We start from the raw sequence: 21,410 nt of genomic DNA on the forward strand, positions 1-21,410 counted from the left end.
AGATAGAAACATGTCGGGAATTAATGTTTAGGCTTGCTACACGTAAATATCATTGCATTTTATCAGCCTTCAATACAACTGTAAGGTACTTTTAATTAAGTATTTTCATTTTCTCCAACTTGCCTATTGTACGCTTTACTTCTCTATTTTTATAGCTTTAGTTACTTTGCATATTCATATTAATTATACAAAATATTATGTATAATCTATGATGTATTAAAGTGTATAAAGAGGAGACTTTATCGATCCCGTGGTGAAATTCACAAACTACCTGCCAAGTCATACCTCTGCTGTTATTTTGGTAAAATTAACTCAAAAGTAATGTAAAAGTAGTGGAAAGCATTACGATTCAGAGACAGTAATATCGTAATATAACTACTTACTATATAATGACAGTAACTAGTAATCTATAAGGTATTACATTTTGGAAGTAACTTGCCCAACATTGGTTAACAAACCATCTGGCGCGTCAGGTTATGATAAATATCCATGTCTTACAAATTCCATGCATGAGCTGAGATAACACTGATGACATCACTATGACCTCATCAGGGTTATTTCTTGTCTCTTCCAGGGCCACAGAAGACATTACACAACCATTGCAAGTAAACTGACTTTGATGTGTGAAGTCAGTGGATTGCTCTTTAAGCAAATCAAAACAAATTGGTGAATGATGTAAGCTTGTATCACTGGTAAAATAATGTCAATTGTGTTTAATTTAATAATTGGCTAACATTTAAATCCCGTGTCAGAAGCGATCAAACTTGTTCAACGATCCATCTCACTACTTTATTCCAGCATTTTAAAATGACATTCATAAAACCTGAGAGGGGGTGCTATATTATTCATGAATTCATACAGTTGTCACATAGAATAAATCTGACACCACTGACTGGATGGTGATGATACTTGGGGGGGGATCATGCATCTCTCCAATACATCCTGACATGTTCAAAATTACACTGAAATGTTTCAGCTCCAGTCACAATGAGGTGTCATATTTGTTACATATTGGCCCAGAGACGGGCTGCATCATTTGTGTGTGTGTGTATATGTGTGTGTATGTGTGTGGGGGAAGAGAACAACTTGTTTACTGTCTTGTTTCATGTGGCACTAATAACATGCAAGCTTTATTCTACTGAGGACAGTAAATACTTGCTTATTCCCATCTGTCTAACAGCTCTAAGACTCACTCTAAAAAGTGATGCAGTGTTGTTTAATCCATCCATGTGTCTGGTTTGGGATAATTCACATACATATTATGTACTAAAATACTATTATAAGAGTAAACAACAGACACAACATCTGAGAGCATTGTTCCTAGTCTGGATCAACCAAAGTACATTTCCAGGATAAAGCCTGACAAAGTCCCTCAACTTCCACTCTGTGTTGCCGTTCTCAAACTCAGTTCACTTCAGGAAACACATTTGGATCGAGCAACAAGGCAGTCCTGCTTGGTTCTTTCGGAGAATGGTTGTAAAGATTTACACAGAATGTTTACGGCATTTCTAACTGGGACATTTTGAGACTGATTGGTGGGATTGCTGTGGCCGAAGTAACGTTATACAGAGCGATACACTAGTAAGAGTAAATGACATTTAACCATGTATCCAGCTTATTTAAATAGTCACATTACCTTATTGTGTGAACAGTTAATTTAATATTGCACGTTGCGTTTTCTTTTGCCGGGTGCAAATGTTCCACCAAAACAAGTTCTTCCCGAGACTATTTTGCAGAGCCACAGTCGCTGCCTCCAGAGCTTAGTCCTGCCCAAGACAATTGTGATTGGTTTAAAGAAATGCAAACAACCCACAGCGGGGTTTTTTTCTCCCATCTCAGAATGTTATATGTGGTGAAGCCAGCTAATGCAAGACTACATAGTTTCAAACTACAAATCAACAGGACTAAGATTTGAGAGTCATGCTCTGTGAGGCTGTACTTAATGGCACTATATGAAATGTTAAGGGATCACCAAAGTTATTATAATTTCTCTTAAAGGGGACATGAATGTCTGCACTAAATGTCATGTGTTCAACCATCCAATGGTTGTTGAGACATTTCACTCAAAACCCAAAATGTCAAACTGCTGGTGGCACTAGAGGAAAGGTCAGGGGATCACAAAAGTCATTAGGATTCATTGTTTGGGTGCAATGGATGTATACTAATCATGTATCAAATGACATGGCAATCCATCCAAAAAATGATGAGATATTTAAATCTGGACCAAAGATCAAACGACATCTCAACCTAACATCTCTAGAGCCATGATGCTAGCTTGGATAAATCTTTTTTTTTTGTGCTTTAATCATTTTATTATCAAAAATATTGAATATACTCATTCACAGTATATGTACAAAGGCAAACAAAACAAAATTACTCAACCAACTCAAATTAGTGCCAACAAAAGAAGTCTTAAAACAAAGCTTTAAGTGACTTTCAACTGTATAAAACATACAAAATGTATTCAAATTTAAATGTAAATTGGCTAACTACAAACTCTTACTGTGCAGCCAAACTTTGTACAAACACACTGAACTTTATTTTCAACTCCAGCGAAATCCCAAAGTTTCCAAACGCCAAATATGTCAGACTGGATAATGATGAAATGTGTATAAAGTGATAAGATATATAGAATATTTCGATTTGAGGGAAAGGTGTAGCCATAACAATATGGAGTCTTGGGTATGAAAATGTCACCCAGTGTAAACACATAGCTTCGATAAAAGAGCTGGAAGGAATATATATATATATATATATATATATATATATATATATATATATATATATATATATATATATATATGAAATACTGTGAGACAGGCTGGAATAAGAGGATTTCTCCAAATTTAAAGCTCCTTAAGGGGAAAAAAACCCTGGAATGCTAAGGGGTTAATATCTAGAACAGTGCAGCTCTCTTAGTATTTTTAGAAAGAATCGAAAACAATCTGAACTGATAGTGATTAGTTTTAAACAAGTGAGCAGAATTGGTTATTCACTGCCTCTGATTACCAGAGATCATGTCCAAAAGCATTTCTGTGTCACCGGCAACTTGGTGAGATGTTCTGTGCAGCGAGTCGGTTCAGTAATTAAATCCTAATCAAATCAGATTCCATCACGGCTCAATCAAGTGATAAGGAGCAAAAGAGAGGTTTCCTAATGAAGACAGGGCTTGTTCATTTTCCACTGGCAGACTAATCCTACGTCTTTGTTTGGCTCAAACTGTAACTCGAAGGAACTCTCCCTGGGTTATATGACTCTCGAGATGATCAGATAAAAGGGTACAACATATCTGAATCCAGTCTACATCCTGAGCTGAAGCCTGCTGTACTTGAAGAAAAAAAAGGGGTTAACTGCCATGCGCCTTTCGGAGTCAGCTAATCTGGAGGCAAGCTGTCAATAAAAGTCTAGACAGACAGTGAGGCAAGAAGCATGTTGATGGGTTAGGGGATGTTAGTGGATGCTATTGAGAGAAAGCATCTGCCACTCAAGTGAAGAGCTCATCTCTGCTGAGGTCTTGACAGGTGGCACTTAGTGTGCCAACAGAAATATCCCCATCCAATTTCCCATTTGTTCCACTATAGAGTCTTAAAATCTGATTTATTTTATAGAAAGCAAAGGGAGGGGAAGAAAAAAACGCAGGGTGAGATAATAAGGACCTTGAAAAAAAAGCAAAGGAATCAGTTTTATGTCGAGATCCTTCACTCGCTCCAAGAAAACTCTTCAAATGTAGATTTGCATTGGAAATACAGGATATTATCTCACCCTGTGGAAGTTTTCTTCACTCTGTTTAAGAGAAACAATACTTAAAACATGTTTTTTTTTTTTGCTTCTCTTACACAAGTATGCGGAACTGCAGGTGGGAGCAGTCAGATACTGTATGTGGGTGGTGTGTGTGGGTGTTCTGATATGGAAGGTGGAGCACAGAAGAACCTAGAAGCCAGGTTTGGCTTCCCTCGGCTTCAAGGCAAGAGAAGAACCCTGGTGAGCAGCCGCAGTGCAAGTCTTATTAAATTGCAACTAATCTAGTGTGGAGAGAGGTTTGATATTTGTCGAAGAAATTAAGCAGCACTTCAGATCGCAAGAGATAACTGTTTGCCTGGAAACAGAGCCGCGGCGCCGGCAGTTCAAAGACAGACAGTCAAAACCAATTAGGAGAAATCAGTTGCCTTGTCATTCAGATTCGTTCCATCCTATATGCCTTCATGTTTATCCCACTGAGGTAAATTATCTGTTTGAGCGCTCTCTCTCTCTCTCTGCATTTTTTTTTGTTTCTACTCCTCTTTGTTTCTCTCCGATTTCCTCTCTGCTTGCGTCATCCTTTCCATTTATCCCTCTGTTCTCCCCCTCCTCTCGTCCCTCACTCGCACGCAAACACACCTGGAATGGTTCAAGGAGCAGATTCTAAAATTAAAGAAATATTGTCAAGGAAACAAGGTTACCCCAAAGCAAAACTGATTTCACTTTTACTTCCTCTGATCTCGGTCAGTACGAGCTTTACTCTCGCAGTTAAACACAGCAAAGATGTTTTTTGACAGACAAAGCGTGGGACTGTCCAAATTAGCAGTAACTCAAAAAATATAATCTTTTTGTTGACAGAGTTGTGGGACATAAATTGAATGAAACCCCAAAGCCATGGAAGCATATAAACATGTTGATTTACAGCTGCAACATATAATTTCGTAGACAACAATAGGTGAGATTAACAAGAATACCTTACAATCAAAAACAGCCAGCAGGCATCAGTCAGTGCCATCAGCCGCTAACTAGCAGCCAACGGGAGAAAGCTTCCTTTAAAGTGCTCATATTATGCTCATTTTCAGGTTCATAATTGTATTTAGAGGTTATATCAGAAAGGTTTACATGGTTTAATTTTCAAAAAACACCATACTTTGTTGTACTGCACATTGCTGCAGCTCCTCTTTTCACCCTGTGTGTTGAGCTCTCTGTTTTAGCTACAGAGTGAGACATCTCACTTCTGTTCCATCTTTGTTGGGAGTCGCACATGTACAGTAGCTAGGTAAGGACTACTAGCCAGTCAGAAGCAGAGTATGAGGGCGGGCCCTGACAGTACCTAGGTAAGGACTACTAGCCAGTCAGAAGCAGAGTATGAGGGCGTGCCATGCTAGCAGCTAGGCGAGCATTATAACGTGTGTTACAAAGTGACCACGTTTGTCTCTGAAGTAAAGGCTGGACTACAATAGAGCTGTTTGGAGCAGTTTGTGAACAGTGTTTTCTGTTGGAGATGGTAAGTCCCTTTGGGGGGGACTTTGGGCTTTTTCACTTTGTAAACCTATAACATGCACAAAAAAGATATATAACACAATAAAGGCAAAAAGCCAAAAAGCATAATATGAGCACTTTAAAACCTATAAGAGCGGCTCCACAGAAAGCACTGCACTCGTTACGTCACATAAAGGAAGCTCAACAAGATTTCAATCTCGATAACTTAAGTTCATCACTGTGAAGTGTTCATAAAATGAATAATGATGATACAACTAGGAGAGCAGAGACATTGATGTCAATGGTACTGCAGTACAGTAAGTTTTGGGGAGAAAATATCGCAGAAAACTAAAACAAAGTAACAACTTCACTCCTTATTTGTCTTTAAAGTTGCCTTCCCTTAAGAGAGAATCAAAGTGTGGGATTCATTATAATTCCATTGTTGGCTTATAAAATATTTATTTACCACTCTTTTAACATGACCGTAACATTAATCACGCTTAGTTGCTACAAGCATATATTGTATTGCGATGAAAGCATGTATTATAAACATGTTAGGGGAAAACAGAAGAAATATGTTGTCAAAGTTTTGCATATATGTTCAGTCTCAACGGTTTGCAACTTTAAGTAAAAGAAGTATCAATAGATTGATTGATACTGAAAGTAATCACTTGCTCCAGGCTTAAACTCAATTGAGACATTGTATGATCATGTTATATGAATAAACTTGACTTGAAATGCTTTTTCTTTTTTTTTTCAACGCAGTGGTACAAATTACTTTACAAAAACAAATTTGTTTTCTCAGTTTGAGCGGATGCACTGTGCATGTTGTTGTTTGTAACTTATATTTTGTTTATGATTTGTTGACTCGATCACGCATTAAAACCATCTTTCTCCTCTCCATCAGTCCCTGTATGGCTGAGCGACTTGCTATGGACAGTGTGATGAATCCTGGTAGAGATAAAAACAGGCTCTTGGATTGTTTGGCAAATCTTTGACGAGACTACCAAGGGACCATGCTTTTGTTACAGTATACGGTTGTTCCCTGTTAGCTAACTGTGCCTCCCCAAACACTTTTAACCAAGATGCCTCACTGTGTCTGCTGGGGTTTCTTCTGCTATGTTGTCTCTGTTTTCACAGCTACTAATAATGCCCTGTCTCATCCCCAGCGGTGTTGCCAAAACAAAAAAAATATTATTCCTAGAAATGCTCGCACACAAAAACACGTCAATGTGAAAGAACAAGCATGCTTGTGTACATTAAATCCACTCATACACAGTCAGACAATGATGAAAAAACAATTTAGACACGTTATCATGAATATAATTTGCAGCAAGACTTCATCAGACTATAATTGGTCCTTAGAATACACTGTAATAGGGGTCATTTTGGTCTCTATCATTGATTGAGCAAAACATGATGAAATTTAGAGGAGAACCAAGAGACCACTCTGGCCATGATGCAGGATACTAATTTCCTTCCCGGATTCCTCAGTGACTAATCCATCTTGAAGAAAGTCAATATCATTCCGCAGCTGTTCCAGAAAAACCACGCAACTGCTATTTTCTTTGTCTTCTCAGAATGGAAAGAGTGTGTGTGTGTGTGTGTGTGTGTGTGTGTGTGTGTGTGTGTGTGTGTGTGAAGGGGGATGATTAAAAAAACTATTTTATTAAAAAAAAAAAAAAGTAGAGATCATACTTTTTGCAGACATATTTATGTTGTGCAAGATAATAATAATAAATTGATTTCAGAATGCGACAGTGCAGTGAATGGTGTGATGGGTGAATGAAATGATTAACCCACTGAAGATAGATTTGTATTTGAAAAGAAATAAAGGACAAGACTTCAATCAGTAGCTCGGAAAAAAAAAATCTAAATGGGATATTACAGTATGATAATAAAGCAACTCTTTATGCAAATATAAATTAGAGGTACTGCATGAGATTATAATAATGTTGAACAGAAGTAGAAATGCCTTCAGAGGAAGCCAGTAAGTGGATGTTGAGTTGAGGTTCTAACTCCACCATGTTTATGTCATGGCTGCAGTTAATTTGCAGATTTAAATTGTACATTCAAATTTAAAGTGCTCATATTTAGACTTGTATTTAGAGGTTGTACCAGAATAGCTTTATGTGGTTTAATTTTCAGAAAACACCATATTTTTGTTGTACTACACATTGCTGCAGCTCCTCTTTTCACCCTGTGTGTTGAGCTCTCTGTTTTAGCTACAGAGTGAGACATCTCACTTCTGTTCCATCTTTGTTGGGAGTCGCACATGTACAGTAAGGACTACTAGCCAGTCAGAAGCAGAGTATGAGGGCGTGCCCTGACAGTACCTAGGTAAGGACTACTAGCCAGTCAGAAGCGGAGTATGAGGGCGGGCCCTGACAGTAGCTAGGTAAGGACTACTAGCCAGTCAGAAGCGGAGTATGAGGGCGGGCCCTGACAGTAGCTAGGTAAGGACTTCTAACCAGTCAGAAGCAGAGTATGAGGGCGTGCCATGCTAGCAGCTAGGCGAGCATTATAACGTGTTACAAAGTGACCACGTTTGTCTCTGAAGTAAAGGCTGGACTACAACAGAGCTGTTTGGAGCAGTTGGTGAACAGTGTTTTCTGTTGGAGATGTAAGTCCCTTTGGGGCGGACTTTGGGCTTTTTTACTTTGTAAACCTATAACGTGCACAAAAAAGATATATAACACAATAAAGGAAAGGGGAAAAGCCAAAAGGCATAATATGAGCACTTTAAGATAATTACAGATGTCCAGTAAAAGTGTAGAAAATTTTAAACTTAGGAAGAACGTTTACAGAACAAATAGTTAAACTACAAGGACATATGGAGAGTGCAGACCTCCGCCAAGGCATGCCCTATCTCACCATGTTATTGGAATTTTCCCAGTCTTGAATTCATTTTTCTGGTTATTCCGACACCCCATGAATGCAGCACTAATGCCCAATGTTAACACAAGTGAAAAATAATTTGGGTGTCCACCCTGTGATTCGAATGGGTTCTTCCTTAGCCCATGCCACACACTTCCACCAACTTTCATAAAAATCGGGTAAGTAGTTGTTCCGTAATCCTGCTGACAATGAGTCGAAAACATTATCTTTTTTGTTTGTTTCTTTTTTCACTAATCTGAGCGCAAACAATCCCCAAAAAGGAAATATAACTCAGCAGAACTAGGATGTACTCTACTTGTATTTTACTGTTTCTACTACTTGTGAATACTTTTCTTTTTTTCTTTTTTCTTTTTAAAGAACTTGTGGTGGACTTCCGAAAAAAAAACAGGGAGAGCTACTGCAGTACCGCGGGTCATCAACAACCAGGTGGTAGAGAGCGAATCAGTTCAAATTCATCGGGACTACAGCACAATCTCCTCCTCCCTGAAATGGGAAGACAACTTCACCATCATCCTAGTCCATATCGATGACGTTTCATTTATGGGATTGTTCCGGTGCCGCGGGAGGTTTCGCCAGATGTCCCTCACCTTCCGCTTTCCTTGTGCTGGCATTCTAAACTCAGGTCGATTCGGGAAACATCCTCCAAGCTAGAACCGACAATCAAATTATATTGATCTTTTTTAGTAAAATTCTCATCACACACTCAACAGCCATTTTAATTCCAGAGCTTACTTCCCTACGTGCACACGTTCCACCAAAATAAGTTCCTTCCCGAGGCTATTTTGCAGAGGCATCATACCTGCGTCCGGCGCTTAGCACCGCCCCAGGATGTGATTGGTCTAAAGTAATGCCAATAAACCAAAGCATGTTTTTCTCCCATCCAGGAATGTTGTGTAGACTAGCTAGACCCTCCTCCACAGCACTGTGGAGATAAAGGTCTGGCAATGTGAGACTACCATCATCCAGAAGAAAGCCAAAGACTATTCTTTTTCAGACAGCTTAGGAAATTTGGAGTGTCAAAGGTTGCAATGGTACAGCTCTACAGACTGGTAATAGAAAGTGTGCTCACCTTTTGTATGGTATGGTAATTCTACAGCCCATGAACAGTACAGTACATGAGTCGTGTGGAGCAGCTTCAAAAATAATTGGCTGTGTACTCCTGTTTTCTCATTTTTTTTAACTACACCACATCTGCAAACCCTCTAATCAGTCTTCTCCCTTCGGGTAAACGACTACGCTTTAATAAGACAAATACATATCGCTTCCACAATAGCCCTTATCCAGAAGCAATCCGCATCCTAAATGCTTCACTGGTTGTATAAATAAGCACATGCACTGGAACTTATCACATTACCACCATTGTATTTATTGTATTGTTATTTTTAGACCCCTCCTCTCCTGGCTTTGAGGCTACCTAACAGCTTGTGAAAATAAAAAAAAAGATGAGTAGCGATACAATGCAAGATTAAACTGGATGTGATAAGCTGCCAAACTGAAGAAGAAAGAGAACAAAATGGTCAATGGTTAAGTTATTTTAGTGCTGCCTGCCAAAGTTTCGTTTTGGAGGGCCACCACAACTGAGGGTGACTATAGAAAAGAAGTGAAGAGATTCTGGTGAATGAAACAATGAATCCACCTTCATGCAGACCGAGGTCCTTGGCAACTATCAAAGAACTTCTCTTCCTTTTTTCTAAACCGTCATTCAAAGTGTTAAGATGTACAGCTGCCCAGTGTGGGTCACATATTTTTCTTTCATACACATGTGTATAAGAGAATCCTTAGGCTACTCAAACTTTCAAACAGGTCAACCACTCGAGAGAAAGAGCTCGGAGTCTGGTGAACATCATCCCTTCCTTCCCCATGTCCGCCATGATGAACAGCTTATTACATTAGGGAGGCGGTTTAGTCTCTTAAACTGTAAGAATTTCCATAAAAATGGACAATAATTAGTCTATGGGTGTCTGTGAGGCACAGCAGGGCTTTGAGTTAAATGCTAATGTCAGCATGATCCCAGTAACAGTGTTACCATGCTGGTGGTTAACAGGTATAATGATTACCGCGTTCACCATCTAAGTTTAGTACATCAGCTGTGAACATGAATCACGGCTGAGTCTTACAGGGATGTCACTAGTTTTTCAGGTATTTGGTGATCATTAACCAAAGTATCTGACACATTTTAAAGCTAGAGGAAAGGTCAGAGGATCACCAAAATGATTATGTTCATCCTCTGTGCATGATACGATACGATATGATCCGATACAACTTTATTAGTTTATCAGTTTACTCTGAAATTCATCATATCCTCGGATCCAGACCTTAATTGGCTGGCATTGGTTAGCAAGCCTGAGCATGAAAAAGCATTACATTTCATGGCAATCCATCCAACTGACCCACGGACTGACCAACAGTAAAGCCACACAGCATTATATGACTGTGTACTGAGCAGTGGTGGAAGACGTATTTAGATCCTTTACTTAAGTAAAAGTAATAATACCACACTGTAAAAAATACTCTGTTACAAGTAAAAGTCCTGCATTGAAAATGTTACTTTAGTAAAAGTATGTAAAATGTACTTAAAGTATTAAAAGTAAAAGTACTCAATGCAGAAAATTTCTTACATTTTAGAAACTGGAAACGATCCAAACTGTTCTGTCAATCAACTGTTTGTTGTTGAAATATGGAAAAGGTCATTCTTCTTTGCTTATGCATGGGCTTAGCCTGGACAGCCCTCAAAAATACATGGAAAAGGGATCTGAGTATTACACTGGATGATGAGGAGTGGGACAGAATCTGTAGGAATATTGAAACTACAGTATGTCACGCAATGTAAAGGTTGCACCTCATTCAGTTCAAGCTGGGGAAACACGTCTCCGACTCACAGACCATCAGCACCGGATCGCCCCAGGGCTGTGTTCTTTCCCCCCTGCTCTTCTCCCTGTACACCAACAGCTGCACCTCCAGTCACCAGTCCATCAAGCTTCTGAAGTTCGCGGACGACACCTCCCTCATCGGACTCATCTCTGATGGTGACGAGTCCGCCTACAGGTGGGAGGCTGACCACCTGGTGACCTGGTGTAATCAAAACAATCTAGAGCTCAACGCTCTAAAGACAGTGGAGATGGTTGTGGACTTCAGGAAGAACTCAGCCCCACCTGCCCCCATCACCCTCTGTGACTCCACAATTGACACTGTGGAGTCTTTCCACTTCCTGGGAACTATCATCTCCCAGGACCTCAAGTGGGAGCTGAACATCAGCTTCCTCATCAAGAAAGCACAGAGGATGTACTTCCTGCGGCAGCTGAAGAAATTCAAACTGCCAAAGACAATGATGGTGCACTTCTACACAGCCATCATCAAGTCCATCCTCACATCCTCCATCACCATCTGGTACACTGCTGCCACTGCCAAGGACAAGGGCAGACTGCAGCGTGTCATTCGGTCTGCAGAGAAGGTGATTGTCTGCAATCTGCCGCCGCTCCAGGACCTTTACGCCACCAGGACTCTGAAGCGTGCTGGAAAGATTGTGGCTGATCCCTCCCACCCCGGCAAACAAACTCTTTGAGACACTCCCCTCTGGCAGGAGGCTGAGGTCCATTAGGACCAAAACCTCACGCCACAAGAACAGTTTTTTCCCCTCCGCCACTAGCCTTATCAACAAGGCCCGGAAACCACCCTGACTCTCTCCACACTCCAACCCTGGCTCTACAGGCCACTGTACTTACTCTGCTGTACTGTTCTTTTTATTTTTAACATAATACTGTGTGTGTATATATATATATATATATATTTATACTTATATTGTTTATATTCTAATACTTGATTTTCTTAACCTTCTTATATTTAGAGAATGTGTGACATGCACCTATAACACCAAAACAAATTCCTTGTATGTGTAAAAAACGTACTTGGCAATAAAGCTTTTTCTGATTCTGATGCGAGTTGTATGTTTTGTATGTAAAAATAACTAAATTGTTAATCACAAAAAATGACAAACGTGTTTAATCGTCTAATCTTTTCAGCTGTACTTGTAGGCCTATTATTGTTGGGTGTTTTGTGTGCACAAATCTTAATTTGTAATGTAACTAGTAACTACAGTAAAGCTGTCTGATTAATGTAGTGGAGTAAAAAGTACAATATTTCTCTGCAGTAGAAGTAGAAAGTACCTCAAATTTGTACTTAAGTGCAGTACTTGAGTAAATGTACTTGGTACATTCCACCATTGGTACTACTTCATGGAGGCTCATTGACATTGTAAGATCCACCTGGCTCTGAACTCGTCTGTCCTAAAGCACGAGCCCATTAGGGCAGAGCTGACAGCACCCACCCCACCAGCTGCACCCGTGCTGTACCACACCAGGAAACAAGAGGAGGGTGTCGTACAAGATGACAATGATCCTGACCACAGAACAACTGGTTGTCAACAAGACATCCTATTATCCCCTGCTCTCATTATGTTACTCCCATCGTTAGTTGTTTTAATGCGCTACTCAGGCGAACAAAGCAGAACAGATGTTTACATCTTTGTCAATGTTCAGATGGACTGGGACAAAAAGGGGGGCTAAAGAGCTGTTGCAGACCACAATGTAGGAAGAAAAATAAACCCTGAAATGTCATGAACTTGTGAGTAAAACACTGTTAGGAGGAAAGAGACTGGGAAGAGGATGTTTTCTCAAATTAGATTTTTTTTTTTTGTGCCTGTAAATCCTGGGACTTGATACAAGAGCCCATTGTCAGTCTAGATGTAATTGTTGCCAATTTTCTCAGTTAGAGAAACAAGGCTATTGTCTGGGTGCAGTCACTCTGACCTTTAACAGTGCATTTGACACTCGCAGTCTTTAATGTTGATTGCTTGTAATGTCTGAGTTGGAACTGAACCTTATTCCCACTGCGAGCCTGTGGAGAAGAGTGCCGGTTTCAAATGTAGAATACAGAAAACAGCACTGGGACGGAAGTAAACAGTGAGTTGACATTTACTTTCACTTGTTTGAGTGAATACTGCTCAGGAATAATTATTACTTTTAGTATTATCCTTTTTTCAGTCCAAGATATAAAAAAAAAAAAAGTGTACAGATGCATACATCCATCTGTTCAGTTCGGGATGCGTTTGTGGTAATGTTATCTAGCTTTCCCTGTGGGATCCCAAAGCGCTATTGGGCCTGCTGGGAGATGTAGTCACACCAGTGGGTCCTGGGTGTGATTACTACTGGGAAGTGGAATGCCTGGAACATTTTTAAAGGGTTATCTCTCAGTCTCCCACTTGGCAGCAAACCACACCAATTGAAGATTGCATTGTGATTGAACCAAATTAAAGCTATAGTGCAAAACTATTTTATATAAATGAACGTCCGTAACATTCAAGCCATTATCAAATGATTTGATACAAAGCTAATTAAGTCCATCAGCTCCACAAAACTCTCTCTGTATTTCTCAGTATGACTATGTTTAGAAAATGGTGTAGTCCGGCGACTTTCGCGAGCAGAAACTCGAGTGGACAACAGCAGCGTTCAGCTCTAGAGACGAAGAGGACATACAAGTTTAGTATTTCAGATCCACAAAAACACTAAACACTGGAGTAGCAAATTCCAAAGAAATGGGAACACTTTAAAATGTAGTCTAGTTGGCACACATTTTCCAAGAAAGACAAAAACAGTGTGGATCTTCATAGCCTGGCACAAAACTCCCACTTCTTAAAAAAAAAAATGTTGTGTCTATCCACAGATGCATGTGACAATAGCCTGAATTACCTGCCTCTTGAAGAGCTTTAAAAAAAAATATCTGCCGTCACCTTAAAGTCAGCCTCAATAGCCTCTCCGAACTCCAGCCAACCTACACCAATGTTTTCCGTTCTGCAACTTGTGTAGACATACAATTCCTTAGCTGCCTGTCCTACAGTGTGCAGAGAGTTGCCTGTGCAAACCAGCCCTGGGAAACATCCATCTGCAGATTGACAGCCTCCATCACTGCTGTTGTTAACCACTGAGTTCTTGGGTTTCCACGATGATAAGCTCCAAACACCTTCTGGTCTCAGCAGCATTAATGGCAGTGGTTTGAAAAAAAAAGCTTCAGTCTGACAACATCTCTGTCTGGAACAAAACCCAAAACCAACTAAATTGATCCTTTGCACAGCAGAGTTGATTCACCAAAAGTCTGTATGGGAAGCCATACACCCTGCGGGGGTTGTTTTTCTTCTCAGCATCCCCTCTCCATTTTTCCTTTTTGTAAGAAGTATTACAACTGGCAGATTTTACTGGCGTATATTGTTGTTTTCTGGCATACAGTTGTGCCATATTACTCTAATGATATTTTTATTTGTTGCAACATTCTGTTCTCACTGTCCTCTGGAGACGAAGTGCTGTAACGTCTGACTGGAGAACAGTTGGTGGCTCTTTCAAAAGATTTGGAGATTTAAGCTCCTTATTTCTTACTGTTTTTAAATACAAATGCCAAAATAGCTATTATCTCCCCTTCTTTCCTCTATAAGAACATATTGAGGTAGGGCAGTGCAATTAATCAAATTTTCATTGCGATTGCAGCTCCTAACGATCACAAAAACAATGGAATCGAGAAAAACTTATTTTTTTGCACTTTGCATTTTGCAAGTAAACTCTTATTTTGTCTTGTGTTCTGAAGGAGAATTCAGAAAGTTCAACGGTAAAACTATTAAGGGAAATTTCACAGTTGAAGGTCTTTTCACTGTTTTTCAAGTTCAATAAATGAAACATCTATCCAAAATGAGTAATCATGTTAAATCATTTTGATTGCAATATTGACCAAAATAATGGGTATTTTTTTCCATAATCGAGCAGCCATATATACATAGATGTATGAATACACACAGACACTACAGTTTCTACTCTTGCAACACACACACACACACACACACACACACACACACACACACAGTCTGCTGCATGCACAACAAGTATGAATATCAACCCCAAGGCTCAACTCTTCACTTCACCTCCCCAGGGTACCTTTCATGCTGTGTGTGTGTGTGTGTGTGTGTGTGTGTGTGTGGCTGAGAGTACGTGCATGTGCGACAATGTGCTTCTACCCGTCTGCGTTTACTAGTGTTGGCTGAGAATTACATTCTTTAACCGTAAATGCATCCTGGTTTGTCTACTTACAGCACTCTTACACAAACATTTGTGTGTGTACACGCATACTTTTCTGAGGGCAGAAATAATCTTATTGTTTGAGTTAATCCCAAGTGGGCAGAGCTACAGAAACAAAGCTTCTCTGAACACTTGCAACTGGAAAACTTGAGTGACAAAGAGGGAACTTCTTTAAAGTTCTTTTTTCATTCATCATAGTCTTAGCCTGTATTATCTTGTAAGGTCACCAGGTTAGCTGACAAAGCTTAGCAAGACACCTCCGGGCTTATACGATTTTCTTGACATGAGAGTAGCTGACCTAAATAATTTGATATGGCTTGATTTAATTTTTTGAGAGTATCAGGAGCTTCTTCCTCCATTAGCCTTTGCTTCTTTTAGTGTGTTTTCAGTTTAATGTTGCTTTGCCAGAAAAGCTGTCTCTATAGCTCCACCCATGTTGTATTACGAATTAGGGACAGAAACATAACAAACGCAGACGCTTCCATACGTACAGGATATAAAGGTTTGCTAAATGGTTTAATAAGTATGGAAATGATATGAATCAGCTTTGAAAGTTTTTTATAATCATGTTAATTCTTGTTAGCCTGGTTTCAGACCTCTAAATCACTGATCAGATTTGTTCAGAAATTCAAATAGTTCTGCCGTTGTGCTCATTGAAAGCTGTTTCTATTGGTTTGTAAGACAATGTACCGATCAGATTTTAGTAGGAAGGATTAAGAAATGTGGTATTGGAATAATCGTAAAAATTACTTCCAGACTGAAAAAATTCACATGAATAGTTATTAATTAGCATTAACCCTGATAACGAGTCAGGTAAAGCAATATTCTGTGGTTATAGGGAATGTAATGTTACTGGTGCAGCAACAAGCCTGGGACAAAATCACTAATATATAAATCTTCAAACATTAACTAAAATAAATACTGGAACAGCTATCAATGTCTTGTTGAAATGCTATAGCACCCATGTTTATTTTCCACAATACGACTTAAATTTTAATGAACACACCAAAGTCCAAATAATGACTTCCCAACCTCGGGAAATGGGACCATCCGAGGAGCAAGTGAATGCAGCAATAATCTCCCCACATAGCCCACAGTGCCTTGCAAGTGAACTTGCGGTGTACATACATTTATTTGCATGTTGTTCCACGTCTACCCCTCCACTCACTTCTTGTCATCTCTCTACTGTTGATTATCTAATAAAGGTGTGTATATATATATATATATATATATATATATATATATATATATACACACACACACACCCAAAGAATAGTAACAGAAAAAATGGCAGCAAGTGCAAATGAAATCACCCTAGCTGTGAAAGTTGTTGTAGTCAACAGAAACAGTGTCTTAAATAGACACACTTCTTTAATTAGTGTGAAAAACATTAAGTTAACTGCTTCTTAGCAACCAACATTATAGTTTCATAGTCGATTGAAAATACCAGAACAAAACAAAAAAAGCCTACTTCCAATGTCAGGCTGAATGAACAAAGTGAAATAGTTATCTGGTTATCAGGCTAAAGTCTTCTATTGCTTAAGTGTGAGGTGGAATCATCTCATGGCACTATTTCAAGCACTATTTTTCAAATGTTAGAGGCACAGTTCCTCCCGCTGTGACTTATTACATATTAGAAATGAACCAAGTAATTGCATTGCTAAACTGTATTAAACTTGTTTACAAATTGAATCTAAAATTGTAACTGGACTGCTACTATATAACTATTTTCAACCTTGGCAGGACAAAGTGCTTTATAATTTATCATTCACCCATTCTCACACTAACACAGGCATGCAGGTTGCTGGCCTGGCCATTGAACACTTCAACATGCAGAAATATTAAAGTATATACAGTATAGTTAAACAAGCAGCCAGCCTACTGTTTGAAGGTTTTTACTTACCAGCAACAGCTAGCTTAGCCCCGTGACTGCACACAGCATTCCAAAAGTCATGTTTATAACACACCCTCCAGCCCTATACACAAAACCCAACTGACACCTGAATGTAGGGCAAGCCATGAAGTAACCACCCCATGTGAATAAGACAACTTTGGAGTTACCATATCACTCCTTTTTCGGTGTAAACTCGCTGCCTCCCCCCACCAGCTACTCCTGTGCCAAGCTAACATGTACTAGACCAGTCCTGCCACACAGAAACAAAACTGACATAAACCCTCCCATTAAACTCCTGGAAAGACGAGCCGAGGTAATGGAGTGATGCTAGGATTAGTAACTGTTGTATAATTAATTCAATAAAAAACTTATTATCATTTTAAAAGTACCGTAATGCATTCATGTGTTACTGACTAACACTGCATATAAACAGTGGTGCTTGATTCCTCGTTGCTTGATCTAATGTGTGTCTGAAGGATTTTACCGTTCTTATTTTCAAACATCTTTAATAAATGACTTTGCTACTCCAATCGGCCACGTGCATTAAAAGAGAGTAGATGTATGCATCTGTCTGCTTGTGTGTGTGTGTTTGACTTTATACTCAGTGTGACTGCTGGAGAGTGTGTGTGTGTGTGTGTGTAATCGCTGTGTTTAGCTCCATGTCTGTTTTGTAAAGTGTGTGTGCCTCTGCTCGTACATGTCCCCGGGTCAGATAAGTTGAGGGGACGAGGACACGTTGATTGCAAGCCTAGGCTGTGAATGCATCACTGACCCCCAATTATAACTTTTACAAAGAGCTCTCCAAATGTATCTTTTAACCTGGAGGGCACAAGTCAGCAGACAATTAGATTGGGGGGGGGTGGGGGACTTTTCATTGAGAGTGGAAAAACTAACCTTGAAACTGGCAAATGGAACTCTTTGTTCAGTGAAATGGTTTCAAGCCTTCGTGACGGGGCAACGTCATTACCGAGTTATGTTATCGGTTTTGTTCTACGCTGATGATGCCCTCCCTGGCCAAGAATCTACTCCGCATTAATTACTGATTGTGGATGCATGCTAATTAACAGCGTCGTTCCAAAAGATAAAAATAGATGATAGATAGGCTTTGATGTTAGCGTTTGGCAAAGCCCTGTGGTCACATCCTCTTTGGGAGATGACCCGTGAGGAGGTGAGCTGATCTTTCATTATGTAAGGCAGCAGATTAGAAGGCGCACCACTGGGTTTCGCCGTCCCCTTATCTAAGTTAGAAGAGCGTTATGCTCCAAATGAGATCAGGATGAAACGATAATATGTATTGACAGGGTCGCTCTCGTCTCTTACTGTCTCGCTCTCCTGCTACCTTATGCTCTGTCACACTTTCACAGCAATATCATTCTGCATGAGCAAACTATCATTTTGAATCTCTTGGCTACATCCAATGGGATACGTCTGCGCTTTGGCTGAGTTTGATGTTGCTGTGCAGGAGTGACTTTGAAATTTAATTTAGGCCATTTTTCGACTCTATTCCTTTGCCACTGCTGGTGCTGTTTATGTCAGTATTCTCCTGAAATATGGCCTAGTAAACAGACGGCATCACAGTTTTAATATGGTCCTTGTCGTTTGGAGGAAAAGCTTTCTCAGTTTGGCTCTATCGCCATGGCTTTGGAGCCAGAGGCATCTTTTTAATGAGGAAGAGGGAATCTATGACAGGGGTGACCTGACCTGACACAAGCCAGGACAGAGCCAGCACTCTGTCCTACTGTTCTGTATGTATACACTCACATGGACACTGAAACCCACATACACGAGTAATACGCGAGAGACAGATCAAGTCAGACACAAATGACTAGCTCGGCTCTCTTTGTGTCAGAAGCAATTTAAAGTGCCTGCTGTAGACCGGCAGATCTGGAACACACACAGAAGCATCTCCATGTTCACTCACATGAGCATGCCGAGAGCCTCCATCTGCACCAGCGTTTCACCCGCAAATCCGAGAAGACCTTGAAATGGCATTGTGGACCACTGCACATGAGGGCAGAGCTAATAACAACAAAATATACAAGACTGAATAATGCACATACATGATAGTTACTATGATTGCAATCCTGTGCAGTGCAGTCTGAGAGTATTATCGAAAGTACTCGGCAGGGAACCAGTTGGACCTTTCATGATTATATGCAACATATGACAGTATTGGATATATGTATGTGTGTGTCATTTTTATAGCCACAAACTAAATAACCTGATTGAACTGATTAAAAATGGAAATTTGAATGGATAATGGATACTTGAAAAAGTCTGTCGTTGAATATGTGATGCAGTCTTTTCACAGTCAGGTATTATATCACCTTTCATGAGCCATCAGGGGTCAACTTAAATGTAGACAGTACAGTGTGAAGAACGACAACCAGGAGTTGACTAATGCTGCAATAGTTACTTTGGGGAACATAGAGTTGAGGGAACATAGGACTAAGGGAACATAGGGCTGAGAAAACATACAGTATAGCTGAGGGCTGAGAGAACATAGGGCTGAGGGAACATAGGGCTGAGGAAACATAGGGCTGAGGGAACATAGGGCTGAGAGAACATACAGTATAGCTGAGGAAACATAAGGATGAGGGAACATAGGGCTGAGAGAACATAGGGCTGAGGGAACATATAGTATAGCTGAGGGAACACAGGGCTGAGGGAACATAGGGCTGAGGGAACATAGGGCTGAGAGAACATAGGGCTGAGGGAACATACAGTATAGCTGAGGGAACACAGGGCTGAGAGAACATAGGGCTGAGGGAACATACAGTATAGCTGAGGGAACACAGGGCTGAGAAAACATAGGGCTGAGAGAACATACAGTATAGCTGAGGAAACATAGGGCTGAGAGAACATTGGGCTTAGGGAACATGCAGTATGGCTGAGGGAATATAGGGCTGAGGGAACATAGTCACGCTCCCGTTACTTTTTTGTTATGCTTTTAATTGGTGTAACAAATCATGAAAGAATCACATTTTAACACTTATGCCCCCAAAATATCCAAAATGTAATAAAGTCATTATTCCCGCTATGGCTGAGAACAGCAAGCTGAAAGAATTCAGATTGCCAATAGGATGGCACCTTAAATGTATAGCCGTAATAACCATAATTCTCGAAAGCAAGCTGTGAAACTAACTACATGACAGTCAAACTCTCAGCTGAAAGCAGTGCTAACGATATTCACTGAAGCAGCATTTGCCGATGCTGTTGTGACACAAGTATCTTGTGGATTCAATAATGATGAAACTCTGTCAGGCGAGGTGACAGCTCCCCTGGACTGAGTGGCGCACTCTAACTATTCACTAGCAGGAGAGAAAGCATTCACTCGACACGCAGCACGTGTCGGAGAGGAATTAGAAGAGAAGTCTCTCTTGGCGTGGATGAGAGTGTGGAGGCGGTGCAGCACGCAGTGCCACCTTACTGCTAACGCTGCCGAGTGTGTATGATGAGGTTTTTTTAGAAAAAAAAACAGAAAAAGTTATGGTGAAGTACTTTTAATTAACTGCTGGAAGCAAGACTTATTAAAGTTGCACTTTATAGGAGAGTTGATCGTTTTAAGATGTAAGCCTATTTATTTTTTCCAATATGAATGCACTATAAAGCAATTTGGAACAGCACTCTTTTCTGCTGAGTTGCATATTTTCTGTGGTCTTTGATTGTCAAGTAATATTAATTTTAACTCTAGTATTTCAGGAAAGTGTAATAAAAATCATGATTATACCATTTGTAGTGATATTTTGGCCATATCATCCCTGGTACAATTCCTTACAGTTTTTATTAATATTAAATTTTTTTAAACAGGTGGAAATTAGATTTAAAAAAATCAATATTACAAAAAGGGTGAGAATGGGATGAGAGAAATACCCTATGCAGGGCAAATGCTCTGTAGTTTTAACTTAATTGTGTTTTGTTAGTCTATTTTGAGGAAAATGTAGCACATAATCACCAGCCTCAATGTATCATCTATGAATGAAAACATATGTCCAGTTACAGCAGGAACTGTGAATCTATTGAAACAGTTGTACATTTCATTTTCCAAATTGTATATATTTTAAATATTGCTCGTGTAGTATTCTATTATTATTTCATGTATATTTTTTCCTATTATTTAATGTTTACTCTGTATGTGTGCTGTATCTATCTAATAAACTACTGGGTATGTGGGGACATGAAATGAGGGTGAGAAAACAATGTCCTGCTTTGAAGTTTTTTTTTGTTTCTTTCTGTAAAACTGTCAAACATTTTTACATCATGCTTGCTCAAATATGCAATAT

At 39.7% G+C, this 21,410-nt stretch overlaps 2 protein-coding genes across 3 annotated transcripts in view; one reads left to right on the forward strand and one right to left on the reverse strand.

Annotated features, from left to right (window-relative positions):
• The window catches only part of gfra4a (GDNF family receptor alpha 4a), a 166,773-nt gene that overhangs the window by 53,868 nt on the left and 91,495 nt on the right, over positions 1 to 21,410 (reverse strand). The gene's annotated exons all lie outside the window — the stretch shown is intronic.
• On the forward strand, positions 3,890 to 12,051 carry LOC144535627 (uncharacterized). 2 transcript variants are annotated; one of them, XM_078278163.1, is made up of 2 exons: positions 3,890 to 3,981; positions 8,476 to 12,051. In XM_078278163.1, the coding sequence occupies exon 2, from the start codon at positions 11,237 to 11,239 to the stop codon at positions 11,678 to 11,680; it is 444 nt and encodes a 147-aa protein (XP_078134289.1). In that variant the 5' UTR covers positions 3,890 to 3,981; positions 8,476 to 11,236; the 3' UTR covers positions 11,681 to 12,051. The 2 variants fall into 2 exon arrangements, with proteins under 2 accessions (XP_078134289.1, XP_078134291.1); XM_078278165.1 differs by lacking the exon at positions 3,890 to 3,981 and adding an exon at positions 3,992 to 4,219.

This window comes from Sander vitreus, chromosome 20, assembly GCF_031162955.1.
Source record: "Sander vitreus isolate 19-12246 chromosome 20, sanVit1, whole genome shotgun sequence".
NCBI lineage: Eukaryota > Metazoa > Chordata > Actinopteri > Perciformes > Percidae > Sander > Sander vitreus.

Bases quoted from the DNA above. Each gene is read 5' to 3' on its own strand.
- LOC144535627 (XM_078278163.1), top strand. From the start codon at position 11,237: ATGGTTGTGGACTTCAGGAAGAACTCAGCCCCACCTGCCCCCATCACC.